Source organism: Protopterus annectens, chromosome 5.part0 (assembly GCF_019279795.1).
Source record: "Protopterus annectens isolate FY-2018-M chromosome 5.part0, PAN1.0, whole genome shotgun sequence".
In the NCBI taxonomy this organism is placed as follows: domain Eukaryota; kingdom Metazoa; phylum Chordata; order Ceratodontiformes; family Protopteridae; genus Protopterus; species Protopterus annectens.
This window is the reverse complement of record NC_056735.1, coordinates 1663984664-1664004327: the sequence shown is the minus strand read 5'-3', so window position 1 is coordinate 1664004327 and position 19664 is coordinate 1663984664. Positions and strand designations below refer to the sequence as shown.

The 19664-nt window shown below is 35.1% G+C and overlaps 1 protein-coding gene across 7 annotated transcripts in view; it reads left to right on the top strand.

Moving 5' to 3' along the window:
* ERG (ETS transcription factor ERG) overlaps positions 1–19664 on the top strand; it is a 2569778-nt gene that overhangs the window by 2539404 nt on the left and 10710 nt on the right. For all 7 annotated transcript variants that reach the window (XM_044071455.1, XM_044071454.1, XM_044071452.1 and 4 more), the window contains 2 exons: positions 14775–14828; positions 15728–15775. In XM_044071455.1, coding sequence (XP_043927390.1) covers positions 14775–14828; positions 15728–15775 — 102 coding nt within the window. The remainder of the gene's footprint in view (positions 1–14774; positions 14829–15727; positions 15776–19664) is intronic.

Below are 19664 nucleotides of genomic sequence, written 5' to 3'. Positions count from 1 at the left end.
GCCACCTAGGTCCAAAGCTGCCGACGACACTTCTCCTAAGCCAGGTGCCAGTTTGCCGGTACTCAGTGAGGTGCTATCGCAGCCCCTGATACCCGCTACTTCTGATTCACAGGCCTCTACTGAGACCCATTCGGAGTCTGGTATGCCGCTAGATGCTTCAACTGTGGAACCTGCAGATGTCTCTACCTTGGATGGGTCCGGAGCCGTTGTGCAGGCACCGGCTTCTGAGGGTGCATTTAGGCCTATGGACTTGCATATTAAACCGATGCCTCCTTCTTCATTTAGGCCTAAATCTCGAACCATGCCTAAGAAACCAACGCCCAGACCGCATGCCCAGGCCTCTGTGCCTAAAAAACAAATGATAAGAATGGCTGAAGATCTTATAACTTTAATCAGGGGAAGCCAACCTCCCCCTTCTAAGAGACCTAGGACTGAAGTTGTTTATGAATCTTCTGACCAGGATTCTGATTTTTCTGATTCTTCTGATGATCTGGATTTGCCCTTATCTACTTATGAGGATTCTGATGCAGCGGACTCTATTCCCTTTGCTTCCCCTCCAGAGAATTTTTCTTTTGGTGAAACCTTACATACTCTAAGGGAGGATTTTTCTGATTCAAAAAAGAGGCTTAGGGATTTCTTACTCCTGCCTCGGCATAGACCTTTAGCTATACCTCCTGTACTAGACATTGTTGATGATGCCTTTTCGGAGTCTAGTTTGGCCCCTGATTCTTTGTCTCCTGCTCCCAGAAAACCTGACAGATATTATAGGGTTCCTGATTCACACAAGTTTCTTTTTAAAAATCCTATTGCGGATCCAAAGACTATTTCACAGGTACCCAAGGGCATTAAGGCTTCTACTGCTAAAAATCCTACCCCTTCTGATAGAGATTTCAGGGCGCTGGATAGATGGCGTAAGAAGGTTTACAGTTCTGCAACCTTGGCCATTAGGGCTTTAAACTGCCAGTTTCATATGTTAAAATATCAACAACATGTTATTGGGTTGCTTAAACAGAAAATTATGTTGATTCCTGACTGTGCTTTAAATAAAGAATTACAGGATTTAATGCATTCTGCTGAACAGGTTGGTAAACGTACTTTGCAATGTGGATTTGAGTCATTAGAGGCCTCTTGCAGGGCTGCTGGTACTGGGTCTGTGCTCAGAAGGCATGCTTGGCTTAAGGAGAAATCTTTGCCTGATCATGTTAAAACTAAACTTTTGGATGCTCCCTTAAATCAGGACCGCCTGTTTGGCAACAAAGCTGAGGAAGTTCTTAAAAAGATGAAAGATAAAGCTAAATCTATGCAAACTGTTAAAGATTTCTTGCAAGTTCAGCCTCCTAGATTTAGTAGGCGTTGGCCTTCTAAGAATTGGTCCTTTCCAGCCCCTTCCAGGTCTTCTCAAGCCAAACACAGACACAGCAGAAACCCCAGATTTCAGTCCCAGGGGACACACAAGACTAAGCAGTGGGGGATTTCCGCTCCCTAATCCGGGAGTAGTAAGACTCCCCCCTACAGAAAACTGTCTCAATGACTTGCTTTTAAAACTTCCAAGCACTTCCCAACTGAATGTTCCTTTAGGCGGAAAGATTGGTCTGCAGGCCAAAAACTGGGAACTCATTACACAGGACAAATGGGTTTTAAATGTAGTATCTCAAGGATACAGATTTCACTTCCACACGTTACCAACACCAAGCGGGTGGCCAGATCTACCCCCAAATCAGTGGGCAGAGGCCCAAAATCAAGTTCTCTCTCTCTTAAGCATGGGGGCTATTCAGTTGGTACCAGAAGAGGAAAAGGGACAAGGTTTCTATTCGAGACTTTTCCTGGTACCCAGAAAAGGCAATACATGGCATCCTATCCTGGACCTTTCTACACTAAACACCTTTCTGGTGATTCCAAAATTCAAAATGCTGACTCTTCACCAGCTGCTTCCTATGCTAGGCAAAGACGCATGGTTGGCAACACTAGACTTAAAAGAAGCATACCTACACATCCCTGTCAGGAAGTCTTGCAGAAGATAGCTATGCTTCAAAGCAGGCTACATGCACTATCAGTTCTCTGAACTGCCCTTTGGCTTATCTACTGCGCCCAGGGTATTCACAAAGTGCCTAGCTCCAGTCACTGCATTTTGCAGGCAAAGAAATATTCAAATATACCCATACCTGGACGATTGTCTAATTCAGGCAGAAAGCCAGGACATACTTTTGAATCATCTGGCCTTTGTTCAAAGGGTGCTGACTTGTCTGGGGTACACCATAAATGAAAAAAAATCACAGCTGGTACCCTGTCAACAAATTATATTCCTGGGAGCAAGCTTGAGTACAACTTCCAAGATGGCTTTCCTCACACCAGAGAAGCAGATTCATTTGACAACCTACTTCAAGCAAGTGGCCATAAAAACCCAGATATCTACAAGGCAAATACTGCAAGCCTTGGGGTTCATGGCCTCCTGCATTCTTGTAATTTCATATGCAAGGCTGCATATGAGGAAACTACAATGGTATCTCAAAAGCCTATGATGTCAACATTCACAGGATCTAGAAGCAATGATTCCTATCATACCTTGCTTATGCCTAGAGTTCCTTTGGTGGGCAGAGGCCTGCCACCAAAACAGGGGACTACCATTCACACTACCCCCTGCTGCCCAAACCTCAACAACAGATGCATCAGACTATACATGGGTGGCCCACCTGGCAGGGAAGTGCATTCAGGGCAAATGGAACCCAAGTCAAATGCACCTGCACATAAATCAAAAGGAAATGTTAGTTGTACAGAATGCTCTGACAGCCTTCAAGGACCACATTCTTCCAGGACAACTAATGGTAAAGGTGGACCACAACACTGTCATGTGGTACATAAACAAAGAGGGGGGGTACACATTCTTACCCCCTCTGCAGACTAGCCATGGCATTGTGGAACACAGCCTTGAGCTACCAAGTGACTCTACAAGCCCAATTCCTACTACATACAAATTACATACACTGGTGGATGGACTAAGTAGAAACCTCATAGACCCACACAAGTGGAAACTGGACCCAAGGAGTTTCAGCATATTCAACATGTTGACAAGCAAGTGGGGGAGCCCAGATATAGACCTGTTTGCCTCCCCCCAGAACCATCAATTGGACAAATTTTGCACAAGGATTCCCCACAAGCTAGCTTGGAAAGTGGATGTTCTACCCTGCAGCTGCCTTTACTCTCCAAGGTACTACTAAAAATCAAACAGGACAAGCCAAGGACGATTTTAATTGCACCAGATTGCCCACGCCAACACTGGTACCCCGTCTTGCGCAGTGTGTCATGCTTGGCCCCATGGCACCTGCCTCAGACTCCTTCCCTGTTGTCTCAGCAAGAGAACCAGATTCTGCACCCACAGCTTCAAACACTGAACCTAGCAGCCTGGCTAATTACCTAATCTTTCCATTACCACCCCTCAGTAAATCAGTGATGGATATCATTTTAGAGGCAAGGAGGCCTAGTACTAGAAAATCTTATGCTGCAAAATGGAAAAGATTTTGTGCCTGGAATCAATCTCAAGGGATGAGCACAGCAGTGCCCAATTTACCTCAGATTCTACAATACTTGACTGAGATGCTTTATAAGGGCTTGTCCTTTTCCTCCATCAAAATTCATGCCTCAGGCATTTCAGCTCATTACAGCACAGAGCCTCCCCTATTCTCACATCCACTGCTCAAACAGTTCCTCAGAGGGGCCAAAAATTTAAGGCCATCCAGGAGAGCTCCAACCCTAGCCTGGGACCTTAATTTTGTCTTGGAGAAACTCACTCTTCCTCCTTTCAAGCAAGCTGCTACTACAGATTTAAAATTCCTTTCCTGGAAAACAGCTTTCCTTTTAGCAATCACTTCTGCAAGAAGGGTATCTGAATTACAGGCCCTTATGGCAGTGGAGCCTTTCAATATCTTTCATGCGGACTGGGTGTCCCCCGGAACCAATCCCTCCTTCGCGCCCAAGGTGGTATCCAGTGTGGCTCTTAATCAGTCCATTCATTTGCCTACCTTCTTTCCTAACCCACAGAATAAAGGGGAATGGATAATGCATTCCTTAGATGTGCATAGACAACTTAGATTTTACTTGGACAGGACTAAAACTCAAAGAAAATCTGAACAACTGCTGGTGGCATTTGCTGCAGGGACAGAGGGGAAAGCTATGCACCCCCATTACATTTTTAAAGGGGTGGTCACAGGCCAATTCATGAGAGCCAGTAGCCTCAGTACTAAGGATGAAACGTTCAATATAAAAATGGAAGGAATGGCAAGAGATTTTCTAGAGGGAAGCTATAATACTGCTGTGGTCGATGAATCTAAAGATCTAGTGACTAGGCTAAGGAGAATTGTTGCTAAACCTTACTTGTCAGGAAATAATGTTAATCCTCCAGACCAAGAAAGAAGTAATAGGAAGATTAGTAAGGTCAACTACATGATGAGGTTTAATAGACATACTGGATCTTTACAACGGATCATTAAGAAAAATTGGACTATTTTAGTCTCCAACCAGGCAGTTAGTAAAGTAGTGGGGACTATGCAACAACTTGTGTTTAAAAAAGAAAAAAAGTTAAAACAATATCTGTACTATAAAGATATAAGTAGAAATAATATGGTCAAGAGGCCCTTAATGAAATCAGGTACAAAACCTTGCCATAACTGTACAAATGGCAAGGATATTAATATGGATTTATATTTTGTGCATCCCTTGAGTCAAGAGAGGTTTAAATTTAAGGCTTCAGGTACTTTTAATGCAGAAAATGTGATCTACCTTGCTAATTGTGTTCACTGCCAATGTTTTTACATTGGCAAGACAAAAAATTAAAAGAAAGAATACGCTCACATTTTTCTGACATTCATAGCAATGTTCTTACTAATACTTTAGCAAAGCATGTGCCTAGTGTAGGATTAGAGCATAAGTTCCAGTTTAGGATTTTGCAAGTGGTAGTTTTAAATAAAATAGGGGAGATTTAATAAATAAAACAGAGCTAGCTGAGTATACATGTATCAACTACTTTAGGGCAGACCATGCACCAGGTTTAAATGGTAGTATTAGTATTAAACCTGTTCTAAAAGAGAAACATGACTTAGTGTAGTTAGTAAATATAACTATATATGTCTAACAATCTTTGATATTTTCTGGTGTTTAATGTTGGGGCACTTTAAATCATTAATTGCCATTAAGGCTGTTTTTTCATTGATTGGCTGTGTTTTATATATAAGAAGTGCATTCACTTGTTTTTATGATACACTGAGGAAGAGTTTTACTTGGAAGCTTTGTTTTACTGCATTTTATTTTGTTTGTTTTTATTAAACTGTGCTTTACTGAACAGTGTACTTGTGTTTAAAATGTCGAAATTCCTATAGCCAAGACCATTAGATTGACATTTTTAAAAAGTTGAAAAATGAGGTAACAAGACGTGTTTTTGCAATGGGGTAAATTTACACCAACTCTGAGATCACACTACAGTGGGGAAAAAGACATATTCTGTAATCCGCACTGTACCGCAATCTCAGTACAAACAGTTCAGCTTTTTAAAATGTCGATCATATGGTCTCTACCATATGAATTTTTTTTTTAAACAAGTTTATTAGTTTTAACATACAAAATAAATATTATAACAATCTTATGCAAGCAATTAACATATAAACAATTATAACATTTAATTAAACAACTAAAGTATTTACAAAGACATCCACTCTAAATTAAATCAATTAATTAAACTGTAACATCTTATTAATAAAACTAAGACTGTTTTAACAAGTTTTGTAAGGTATCCCATATATTATAATAAGATGTTTTCCTATTGGTTCTTGACTTTATTGTCATTAGTTCCATATGACACACTTCAGTCATAATTCATTAAATGAAGGAGGAGTATCTGAAATTCAGTTTCTGGTTATTATTTTTCTAGCCACTGCTAGAATTGACCATAGTAAAGGAAGTTTAACTTTTTTAACACATTTAGGAACAGGGGTGTTAAATAATATAAGTGACTTAAAGACTATGAAATTATCTGTAAAAAGAGCCTGCAAAAAATCATTGATTAACATCCAATATTCCTTCAGTTTTATGCAATCGTAAAACATATGTGCCCAGTCAGCATTTATTTCTACAGTACATCTCGTACATATGTTATCTTTTTTGTTAATTTTTTTCATCATTAGGGGTGTATAGAAAGATCTATGTAAAAATTTCCAGGTATAAAGTCTCCAATTAATAGAAGAAGTAGTTTTATAAGCAGATTCCAATATATATTGTTTATCTTGTTGTTTTGGTAATTCACCATTAATGGAATTGAAATAATTCCAGTAATTATCTGAACTATAATAGGTTTCATCTCTAATAATTTTATGTATGAGTGAGAGCTTACCTTTATCAGAAACCCTTTGTTGTAAATTTAGTATCAAGTAGTCAATCAGTATTGGAACAGATTCTTTAACTGTTAAAGACATTAAGTCAAGTTTGTTAGCAAGATGTTGTCTAAAAATCTGAATCTCTAACCAACATGTTTCTCTCAAATCAAATTCTTGCTTTAAGAAGTCTAAATTTTTTACTTTATTATCTGACAGCATCTGATACCAATACTTTAAATTATTCTCTGTGACTAGAAGAGTTCTTTCAGAGGTGGATGATAAAAGAATACCTTGTGTATATATTATGGGAAATAAGATAAAATTCCATTCCTTATACTTAGGATGTGTATATATAAAATTACGATATCTAATAATAATATTTAATGGGTAACTAGTTATATATTTTGGTGTAATAGGTGAGGTACAAAACTCTTTAAGTAACCATAACATGGGATTGTTTATAATAGTATTTTTGTGTGTTAACGATATTTTTGTGAAGTGCATGCTAATTAATTCCCAATATTCCTTCCATTTTGCAACATGTGATTGATCTATTAGTAATGATATAACTTTTATAATAGAAGAGATAGTGTATAAATCAAAGTCTGAGTGTATAAATCAAAGTCTGGAAATGATATACCCCCTTGGGACCAACTATTAGTATGTTTCTTTAATGCAATCCTAGGTCTATTGGGTGCCCATAAGAAATTTAACATTTGTGAATTTAATTTCTTAATAATTATTTTTGTAGGTGGGAGTATTATTGATTGTATTATGTATAATATCTTCGGGAATATTATCATTTTAATAATTGTGAGTCTTTCTTCCATGGTAAAAAGCATATTGTTCCAGCTATTGAAATGAGTTTGTATATTATGAAGACAATTACTATAATTATGATGTATAATGGATTTAATATCTTTAGTTAATATTATGCCTAAATAAGTTATTTGACCTGAATTGGGTATGTATTTAAGAAAATCACTAGTGAGAACATTTTTCCCTGTGTATATTAGTAATATTTTAGTTTTTTCTTCATTAAATATCAAACCTGAAATATTCTTGACATCTGTCATCTTATCAAATAATGACTGCATAGAAGAATTTGTCCCTGTTGATGTAATTAAAACATCATCTGCAAAAAGTTGGATTTTAGATATTGTATTTTCATCTATACCAAATCCATCTATATCATTGCTGTTCCTGATCAAATTAGCCCAAGGCTCCATTATTAAAGTAAATAATAATGGTGAAAGTGGACACCCTTGTTTTGTGCCTTTTAATATGGGTATCTTTTGTAAGACATGTGTTCCAATTTTAATGTATGCCAACGCTCCTTTATATAAATGTTCAATTAAATTCACAAATGTATTAGAGAAATTTGTACACTTCAATAAGATAAACAGATAGTCCCAACTTACTGAGTCAAATGCTGAACTTATATCAAGGCTGATGAGTGTCAAATCTTTCTTTTTTCTGTTTGCATAATCAATCAGAGTTAACGTTCTCCTTATATTATCAAAATTATTTCTATTTGTAATAAAGCCTGTCTGATCTATATCTATTATACTTGGAATGATTGTTTTTAATCTGTCAGCAAATATATTCATGAACATTTTGTAGTCAACAGTAAGTAGTGAAATGGGACTGTATGATGTGCATCTAGTTGGATCTTTATTGGGTTTCAAGATTGGTGAAAGAAATGTGTATTGCCAAGATGGGGGAATTATCAATTCATTTTGAGCTGAAATAAAAACCTTTTGTATTAATGAATAGGTTCTCTTAGGAAGGATTTTATAAATCTCAGGAATAATACCATCATTACCTGGTGCTTTGTTTAATTTAAGTTTATTTATTTGTGTGATAACCTCTGTATATGAAATATTTTTATCTATTAATCCAGTCTGTTGTTTATTAAGTTTTTTGTTCATGTTTGTAATTATAAAGTTCTTTATTCTGTCTTTAGATTCCATATTAATGTTATTATGGTTAATGTTATGAAAGTGATTTCTAAATTCATCTAATATTTCTGGTAAACTAGAAACATTCTTCTTTTTCATTGAAGAAAAAATTTCTTTGATGTGATTTTGTTTATTAAGCCTTTTCGTTTTATTTTTAAGTCTATGTAAGTATTTGGGACTTATTCAGTAAGACAAAAATTTATATTTCTCTAATGTTATTTTGACTTTGTGATTTAAAATTTCTTTGTATTTCTCATTTAATTTATTTATTTCCTCAATGACTTTTTTGTCCATAATATTTTCCTTATTATTATGTTTATATGAGTCTAATTTGTTTTGTATGTCTATTAATTCCCTGTCCCAAGTTTTCCTTTTGTTATTATACCATCTGATACTTTGTCCATATAAATAAGATTTTAGAGCATCCCAAATGTAAATAATGGAGACGTCAGGTGTAGTGTTTAAGTCCAAAAAATGTTGTACCTCTGTAAGTATATAATCTTTATAATCTTTTAGTTGAGTTAGGTATGCAGGTATTCTTTTGATCTGAACATTATGAGTAATATTTACCCTAAATTCGAAGACAATTGAATTATGATCCGATATAGGGCATGAAATGATCTTAGAATTAGTTAGGTCCATTACCAGTTGGTTAGAAATAAAGACTCTATCTATTCTTGAATAAGTTCTATGTTTATTAGAAAAAAAAGGTATATGGTAATGATTTAGAATCTGTCTGATTATTAATATCATTCAAATGATATAAATTAATGAAATCCTTTAAATGTTTTGCATTAGATGTGATTTTCCTTTTTCCTATAGTAGTAGTATCTTTTTCATGTAGGATACAGTTAAAATCTCCTGCTAAAATAATATCTCCTTTAGAAAATGATATAATCTTATTGAGATGGTATTTCACTGTATTAGTGCCAATTCCTGGTATCCAGTATACATTAATCAATGTATAGATTTTCCCATTAATCTGTATTGTAACCAGGCAGAACATTCCTTTGTCATCTTTATATGACTTAATAATTATAGGTGTGGGCATATTTTTGTTCCATAAAATAGCCACTCCTCTTTTTTTCTGTGTGTGTTCTGAGCTAACCAAGATTGTATATTTATTAGTGGCTAATTTATCTATATCTTTTTTCAGGAGATGTGTTTCCTGAAGGAATATTAAGTTGGCTCTATGCAGATTAATATATCTCATTAAACTTCCCCTTTTACATGGGTTATTCAGTCCATTAATGTTTAGAGAAATTCCTTTTAAAGTTACCATTTAACTTCTATAAACATATAAAACATATAATCAGAATAGCATTTACTAAAGTAAGTATTATTATGTCTCCTCCTTTAGGTATTATATTAATTATAGCTGCAATTAGTGAAGATCTTATGAAATTATGTGAAATATTAACTTTTATTTGTAGTGACATAGAGTTTATAAAATGTGATGTGGATGTCAAAACTATGTACACATAACAAATATCAGGTGAAAATATTGTTTGGATTAAACATTGCATCCAGCCTGGAGTTAAAAACTCCAACTTCGAGTAGCAAATACCACTCAAGTTATCTCCCTATCCTAAGCAGCAGTACCCCAGCTGCCACCAAAATTAATTAAATACTAACTTTTATTAACTAAAGTTAAGCTCATTATTTTGATTATCTATTATAGCAGGACTTAAACAATTTATATAACAGCTTCTTGTTTTACAGTATAATAAATAAAAGAAGATCAATTATGCAATTAATGTAATAGTTAGATATGAAAGTTAAGAAATAGGTTATTATAACATTTACACTAACTAATCTTTATGATAATATATAAAAAACTAAAATAGAACTTATAATCAATATCACTAACTTGTATTATGTATATCTCATATTTGTTTACTTTAAAACTTATACAGTATATGACTTATTATAAATCATCTTTGAGAAATAGAAACATTACCAACATTATTTTTGAGAATACCTTTGTATTATCATATAAAACTTTTATAGTCATCTTAACAATGTTATGTATATCTATTCTATATAATGTATACACTATCATAAAAGCATTCTAACAATCCTGAAAGAGAGAGCAGAGGAGAAAAACAAAAGATACCCTTTTAGTTGTTTAATATAAACTTGTAGTGGTAGGTTCTTATTATATGTTTATGTTCATTTGAATTTAATAACATTTATTATCTAAGGCTATTATGACTCAAAATATTATTTACATTAGAGTATTCATATTTTCTGCCATAACAGTATTATTAGTAGTTTTAAAACTTTAAACTACATTTACTACAAGCTTCCTTCTCTTACTTGTTCTTACCATTTAAATAAAAATGATTATTCTCAGTATATGAGATAAAAAGAACAGACTACAAAGCAATGTTGATCTCTAGTTATGCATGAATCATTGTGATGAAAGCCTGCTATATCTCATATATCTGCACTGAAGCTTTAAAATGTATCACATGACACTTTCTTCTGAAATAAAATCATAATAATGCATATACTTATTTATCTTTGTTAAAATAAATGCATTATAATGTTATATATCATTAAATTATAAGCACCTATATGCATTGAAGTGCAGCAACTATATAAGCTTTCAGAGTCTTATATGCATGAGTTTAGCTTCTATGCATTCTAAGTTATTTCATTTGTTTACTATGGCATATTAAGACATTAAAAATCATTATAACTTTTACATTTTATAAGTTACATCTTAAATAAGTAAATTATTATAAAGAAAAACTCACATTTTGTTGTCATAAAGTTCGTTTTTCATCACAATACCGCATTTACAGCAGTTCTACTTCCTGAAACTGGTTTACTTCTTGAATTTGCGTCACGTCTGTGTGAAATCAGGGGTCAAAGTTCAAAATGGCTGCTTTCAGCTTCTCTGTGCATTTGTTGAATGTTGAAGCTTTTAAATCGGCTCGAGGACACGATTCACGAGGATACCTATAACTGAGATTGTCTCTTATAACATTCTGGCGGGAATTTTAGTAAAAGTAAGTGACAAACATTGATTTTGAATGTAAAAGGATTTATATAGTGTAAAACCTTCTCGACGCACTCCACAAGTCATTGCAGTTTCTATGGCAGTGAAACCAAGCCTCAAATTATCTAACATAAACATTTCTTATATTTATGTGTCCCATTCCATTTTCCCATTCAAAATATGTTACAAACACACATCAGCATCATTAGAACCTTGCTACTTCTCGAAGAAAAAAAAAAAAAAAAACTACCTACATATATATTTACTTGCTGTTTCTTTTAGTAAAGTAAAACCTGAGACACATTACTTACAACTGCTTTAGTTCTAGTCAACTACAGTTATATCATAACTTATTATTTGATATTATGTGTTTAAGCAATTTAATCATAGTATAATATGAAGCAGTTTTATTTAAACAGCATAAATAATTTTAAAGAGATAATATTTTATTTTTCCCCTTTTTTCCTTCTTTTCATCATTCCCCCCTCCCTGTCCTCCATCCCCCTCCCATATGTGTTTAGTTTAAATAGAGTACTATTATTTAAAATAAATAAAGAAAGAAAAATATAACATATTACTAACCTTAGGTCTCTTAGTTACAGAAGAGAAACAAGTTGATTTATATCAGGTTATTTGTTCCTCATGAAAGTTTGATTATCCATAAAACAAACTTCAGTTCTTGCACATTAGTATAACTTTGTACAAATCATTAAGATGTTTATGGTTTTCTTGTAAATTCAGAAACTGTAATTAAAGAGTTCAAAGAAATATAAAACATGTAATTTGTTTTTTAGTCTTTTTTGTTTCTCTGATGTCTTCCAAGATGTTCCTGTTGCCATTCTTTTTAACGAAGGACTTGCCCATTCCATATCCTCTATTTTGTCTAGTATTTTATTTTTTTTAATATATACCAATGCAGAGTCCAGGTCTTCAAAAATTTTAGGGCCATCAGGTAAAAAGATTTTCAGTTTGGAAGGAAATAAAAGATGAGTTTTGAACTGTGCTTTCTTAAGCTCTCTTATTAATGGTAAAAAGACCTTTCTTTTTGATATTACCAAAGAGGAATAGTCATTGTCAAAGCGCACAGTTGCTTCATTAATTTTTATAGGTGATTTAGCCCATGCAGATTTTAATACCATCTCCTTGTCATAAGATGATAAAAATCTTACAATAACTGATCTAGGATAATTTTTATTTGTATTAGAGGTGGATAAAGACCTGTGGGCTTTTTCAATGCCAAAAGAAAATGCCTCTGACAGATCTAAAGTCTTGGGAAGCCAAGTGTTTAAAAAAGATGTAATATTATTACCTTCTATATTTTCTGGCAGTCCAAAAATCCTTATATTGTTATGTCTGGATCTGTTTTCCAAGTCATCTAGTTTGGATTGAAGGTGGGTGTTTTGTTTCAATAAAAATTCAATGTTTATTTCTTCTTCCTTAATTCTGTTGTCCATATCATTAAGTGCCTCTTCTATACCTGTTATCTGGGCATTCTGATGTTGTAGATCTTGGAGTAGTACATCCATTTGTTTTGTGGTTTTCTCTATAAAATTGTCAATTTTAACATCCAGTTTGTCCATTTTAGTTGTTAGTTGCTGTATAGTTGATAATAATGTCTGAAGCTCTTTCTTAATGATGGAATCCTGACTGTTAGCCTTGCTGGAACTCATTCTGAACAGAAGTAATGAGAGAGAAATTTCCAAAAAGATTTCTGACAGGAAAGTCAGTTAAATTTTCTTTCTTTTTTGGATATTATTATAAGTAATGATAGTCCAAATGTTTTTAGAAAGAAAATTATTCCATTAGTTGAATTTTGAAGTAATAATTTCCTGTTAATGTAGTTATGTTGGTGGAGCTGAAGTAATCTGCTGCTACCCTGTGTTCATCCTTGGCCACGCCCTACCATATGAATTTTGACATTTAAAAAATTTGATAACCTGAACTAGACCAGTTAGTCATTGCATAGCCCTTATTCCAAGACTTTGGAACTTTCTTAAATGCTGAATTTTAGTTGCAATAATACATAATAATGTTCTTCATCAAAAAAGGACAACACTTCAAGAAGTCAATAAATCTAATTTGTATTTACCCATACGTTCATCCCAATCATTCTGGGTTTTGATATAAACTTGTTATGCTTTTTAATAATGTCCAGTGAAAGTATTTAGTTCTTATACCAGTATCCTACTGAAAGCCACGGTGGTGCAGTGGTAGCATTGTTGCCTCACAGCAAGAGGTTCTCCCGTTTGATTCTCGGCTGGAGCATCTTCTGTATGGAGTCTGCATGTCCTCCCCGCAGTCGAGTGGCATTCGAAAGAGATACGTAGAATGGGTGTGCCTTTGTTGAAGGTTGGGCGTTGGGCTGGCACCTTGGCACCTGTAAAAAATCTACTGACAATCATTAGTGGACCGGAGTTCCGCTGTGGCAACCCCTAACCGGGAAAAGCCAAAAGAAGAACAACAACCAGTATCCTACAGAACAGATATTTATGTAACTTTATCACTGCCACATCTTGTTATTAACTTTACAACATTAAACAAAGACAGAAATTTGTACACTGTTAAAGCTAGTAATAAATATGTTAATATGTCTATCTTACTAGAGTATCTGTTAATGAATTATGATTTTGGAAGTTTTTCTTTATTAAAGTAGCCACTTCTATTTCTAAAAATAGTGTTTCCTTTAATGTTCATTGATACCCAATCAGTTTCGTGTCCAGGCTTATCAGACAGGTTTTGTATAATCATTTTTTGTATTTAATAAGTGCACATTTCCCCTACAGTTTAGAACACAGATTTACTAGTAGATGTTAGTGGCAGTATCCTACAAAACATGATGTGTATAATTCATTTTATTTTTGTAGTTTAGAAATACACTTTATAATATTTATTTATTATTATTATTTTATTTATTTTACATTTGTTTACAGGGAAAATCTGTCTGGACACATGTCCTTTTACAGCAGAGGCCCAGGTAGAAAAGCTCCACATAAAACATTGAAATGTAAACATTTATAAGTATGAGATAGTATGAAATACTTATACATTTATCATAGAGTAAGATATTCTTTTGTAAAACAAGCACATTTACACAATGCATAGTATGTCACAGAGAGAGCTATACATATAGTATGTCACAGAGAAAGCTATACATAAGAACAAAGAAAGTAAAGATTGGCAAATACAAGTTACAGTGAAATATAACACATTTGTGCATTGGCCCTACAACATGGCTATATAGGTTTATATAGAAGTCAGGTAGTTACTCATTTAATGATGGCTTTTGCTAATCAGAAGAAGGTGTTACATTATATATTCAAATGATATTCAGAGCATTATCCTGGATGAACTGTACACTTTTGCTGACATTGAGAAAAATTTATTGTGCACTAGAAATGTTGAATACAATCTTAAGAATAATAATTTATAGTACTTTATTTTCCATAGGTGCACAGTCAGCATCAGTAATACCTAAGACAGAGGAACAGCGCCCTCAGATTGGTAAATATATTCTCATACATTTTTTGCAGATCACAGCTTTGTTGCATGTTATTACAGGGAAATAGCAATTTTTTATCAAGTAATGAAAAAAGTGGTTAGAGCATCTCATTTTCTTAATTTCTACATGATTTGTAGCTGTCAAACTAAAATGTCAGTGGCATGACAAATCTGTTATACTAGTTGAAGAAAACACAAGTATTTCTTGTCAAGTTTTCTTCCACTTTCCTTTCACTTAACACTTCTCATGGTTACTGTTTTTGTCCTGTCTCTGCCCAGTTATGTTTAGAGTTGTTTGCATCCTAGGAAAGTCTGCATCCACGATTTTATATATATATATATATATATATATATATATATATATATATATATATATATAAAACTTTTTGACTTCACTTTATGTGTATCTCCTGTATGACTCAAATAAACAGGCTATTTGGTATCTGTTCAGATAACCACTTGCTAGTCATTGCAACCTAGGTTCAGTGCGACTGAAATGCCTTTCTTACCATTAAATATTAGGAATTATATTAATTGCTCATGCAGAATAACAGTTCATGCTAAGTGATCAAAATCAATATATGTAAACAAATGACTATTCTAAGCTTCTAGAGTGAATAAAGTCATTACAGCTGGTTACAGACAGTTCTTAAAAAACTTTAGCCCTATTTATGAATTAAATAATGGCTAGCGAATTAAGATATGAAATTCTTTATTATACATGTAGTGTTCCTTTTCTTTAGCTGCTAATTTATTCATCTTACTGCTTGTTTTTTAAAAGTACCTATAAATGCAAAGGGTTACTAAACAGGTCCTTTGTTGTTCAGTTCTGCCAACAATATTGTGTACTTCACTGTCAAACCCTGACTTGGTAGTGACTCAAAAATTGTTCTTACTTTTAGATCCCTATCAGATTCTTGGACCTACCAGTACTCGTCTAGCAAATCCAGGTAAGTCATGTATTCAGAAAGATAAAATAGAAGAAAGTAGCAAAAAAGATTCATAGCCAAGGTACTGAAGGATAAAACAAATGTCTAAGAAACTACAGCTAGACTTAACATAACAGTGAATGTTCGAATGATCAGGAGTAGCTTTAGCTATATGGGTTATATCCTTTCAAGGATATAACAGCTGGCCAGCTTAGGGCACTTTGTTCACACCAAAACTACCAGGCAGCCTGAGCTGAATGGACTAAATGACAAGTTTGGGTGCTAAGCCCTTCAGAGCTTTCCTGGCATACAGAGAGAGGCAGGCTGACCCCTGAAAGGGGAGTGCTAGGAAAAACAAAAAATAAATACTAACCACACTGGAGCATACACAACACACAAAAAATAAGGGGGGGGGGTCGGCAACTGCCGCTGTGATCATTCCAGCAGCTACCAGTATGGTAAGTTCACTTACACAACTGTACTATGATCATCATATTGATCACTGCTACAGTAGCCTTATATATAGATATATATATGGGTACATTACCTTATCTTACTAAATTTGGGAGGTGAAAGGAAAAGAGTCCAGGAGCCCCTGGAGAATTGGTCCTTCAAAGCCTGATCTAGACCTAGAGAAGGAATCAAGCTTATAGTGCTTTGTAAAAGTATACACAGAAGACCAAGTAGCAGCTCCCAGAATACTTCTAGAATCCAATCCTTTCCAAAAAGCAATAGATGAAGTGAAGGCCCTGGTAGAGTGGGCCCCTGACCCTGCCTAGAAATATTTTGTTGTGTTGAGTACAACAAAAGCTAATAGCTTTAGACAGCCATTTGGAAATAGTCTATATTTCTCAAGGTATCACTTCTTCTTACCTTCACAAGAAAGGAACAAAATATCAGAAGATCTGAAAGATTTAGTTCTGTCAAGGTAATTTCTGAGTTGTCAGTGGACATCCTCATTTTTAAGATCAGTAAAGAAAAATAGGGGAATGGATAGATTTGTTTAAAGTAAACTCAGATATCACTTCAGGCATAAAAAAACAGATTACTTCTCAAAGAAACGCTGTCTAAGTGGAAAATGGGGTAGAGTTGCCTAATCAAAAGAGCTTGTAACTCATATACTGTTCTTGCAGAGGTCAGAGTAATCGATAAAACTGTTTTCCCATGTTAAGAACCTCAAGTCAGCCAGATTAACTGATTCAAATAGAGCAACTGTTAGCTTCCCTAATAACATTAAAACCCCAAGAAGGGTTCACTGTGTTTTTTGGAGGCCTCTTAAAGAAAATCCCTTTCAAAATTTTTTTGTCATGAGAATAGTCTTGAAAGAGGATGATTCGTGGGCAGGCATGCTGAAATGGCTAGTAAACAAACCTTGATAGAGGAGTAAGAAAGGCCAAAGGAAAGTAACTTACACAAACATTGTAAAACCAGAGAGCAACTAGACCTGAATGGGTGTTAGTTATATTGTTCTTGTTGGCACCAACTAGAAAATGTTTTTCATTTGCTAATATATGATTTTCTAATACCAGACCTTCTTGCCTCCATTAGTACCTGATGCATGCCCTTAGTAAGCAGGTGCCTAAAAGAAAAGAAGGTCCTATTAGCAGGCAGTCAATTAAAGTTGATTGGGGTCAGGGTGTATCAAACACTTCTGATCTTGTGTGAGTAGATTCATTCTGTGAGGAAGCTTGTAGTAATTGTCCATTCTCATTTCCAAAAGAAGGAAGAACTACTGTTGCTTGGGCCAGAAAGGGAGTTATCACAGTGATCTTGGGGGATTCCTTGTGGATCTTCAGAAGTACTCCGGTTATCAGTGGAAAGATTGGAAAAATATACAGGAACATTCCTGTCAAAGGAAAAGAAAAAACATGTTTTCCAGGCCTTCTTGCATGGAGTCCTGAAGCACAATCTTGCCAGCTGATTATTTAGACAGGAGGCAAATGGGTCTATTAGAGAAGCTCCCTACAGATGGATCAAATCTTGAAAGACCCTGGATTTCATTTACATATGTGAGATCTGCCCTGTCCTGCTCAGCTAGTCTGACACACTTTGAATCTGTGACAAAATGAAGGATGCATGTAGAGTGAGATTGCATTGTGAAGCTATATCCCAAGCTAACGTGGATAGTCTGCAAAGCGGGTATGACCTAGGTACCCCCAGCTTGTAGATGTACCACATGACTGTAGTATTGTCTGAAACAACTTGAAGAGGCCCTGGGGACCAAAGATGATTCAGAGGATTAAGTGCCTTGCTCAGGCCAAGCATTTCTTTCATATTTATGTGCTTGCATCTGTCCTAGGTGTCCCACACACCTTGCACTATTATCCCTCCTGAAACTGCCCTCCAACCAAAGTTGAGGCATCTGAGATGACTGACTACTTTGGAACAGCCAGGATTAAAGGGAGAACTGAATTTAGGGATATTTGCTGTCTCCACCAAGGTCCTAGGTAGCCTACACATCTTGCACTATTATCCCTCCTGAAACTACCCCCAATGAAAGTTGAAGCATCTGAGATGACTGACTGCTTTGGAACAGGAAGGATTAAGGGGAGACCCAAATTTAGGGATATTTACTGTCTCCACCAAGAATTTTTTTTACTAGCAAACGCCAGCACTATGATTTGAAAACACAAGAGATACTGATGATGGGACCAAAAAGACTACAGAAACCATTGTATCTTTCTCATTTGGAGTCTTGCCAGGGTTATCATGAGAAACATAGCTGACATTAGACCCAAAATCCTGAGGTATTCCCTCATAGTGACCAAAGTCTGAGTGGAAAACCTTAGAAATAGATTTAGTTATAGATATGTTTTTTTCCTGTAGAAGAAAAGCTCTTTGGACTGAGGTGTCCAGCTGTCATCCCGGGAACACAGTCCTGTGTGAAGGAGTCAAAAAGGGCTTTTTAATGTTCTCTTGGAATCCCAGCGTGTGAAAGAGATTGCTCACCCTAGTGAGAGATTCCTGACACTTTGAAAAAGACTCTGCAAAGATAAGCAAATCATCTAAATATGGAAAAAAAAGCTTGTAACAAGCAACAAGCTGTAACTGGAACTAGAGACTTTGTGAACACTCTTGGGGTAGTGGATAGTCAGTCCAAAGGCAAAAGCAGCGAGCAAAACTTAAGAAATGTCTGAAGTCTGGATGAAAAGGAATGTGATGGAAAGCATCTTATAAATGTAGTGTCACCAGGAAACTTGAATGAGGAAGAAGAGGTAACAGATTGTGGAGTGAAATCATTTAGAAGTTAGGTACTATTACAAACAGGTCTAAGAAGAAAGATCCAGAACTAGTGTTCAAGCATCTTCTTTGCATAAAAAATATCTTTGATAAAAAAAACTTTCCCAGATGGGGAAAGAGGAATTGGTTCTATCACTGCAAGTAAGAACATGTAATGAAGTACAAGTGTAAATTAAAAAAAAAGAATTGGTCTAGAGGATGACAAATAATCTACTGGCAAGAAGGAATATCCTGTTACTGCCATCTATAACCTTGCTGAATGATCTTCAGAACCCATTTGTCTGAAACCACCTGTTGCCAAAGGGAAAAGTGGAGATTCATACTTTCTGGAAGGGAAATGGGGCTACCAGCATGGGAGGAGGGAACAAATTCCTTAAAAGAGTCAAACTGACTATTTGGACTGTTCTTGGTTTGGGGGGGTCCCCTGTATTCTTTTTTGAAACATGCTTGCTATTATGCCAAATTGGATGAAGAGTCAGAGGATACCTTAGAAATTCTGAAAAAGGGCAAAAAATCTTAGACATTCCCTGATTTAACATGTCCCTTTCATCACACTTTTTGATCACCTGTGCAGCAAAGGAACCAGGAAGTGAATCTCTATCCTAAAGAGAAAGTAAAATGTCATTATTCACATCAAACCTCCTCAAAACAGTATCAGAGGCCATAGCCC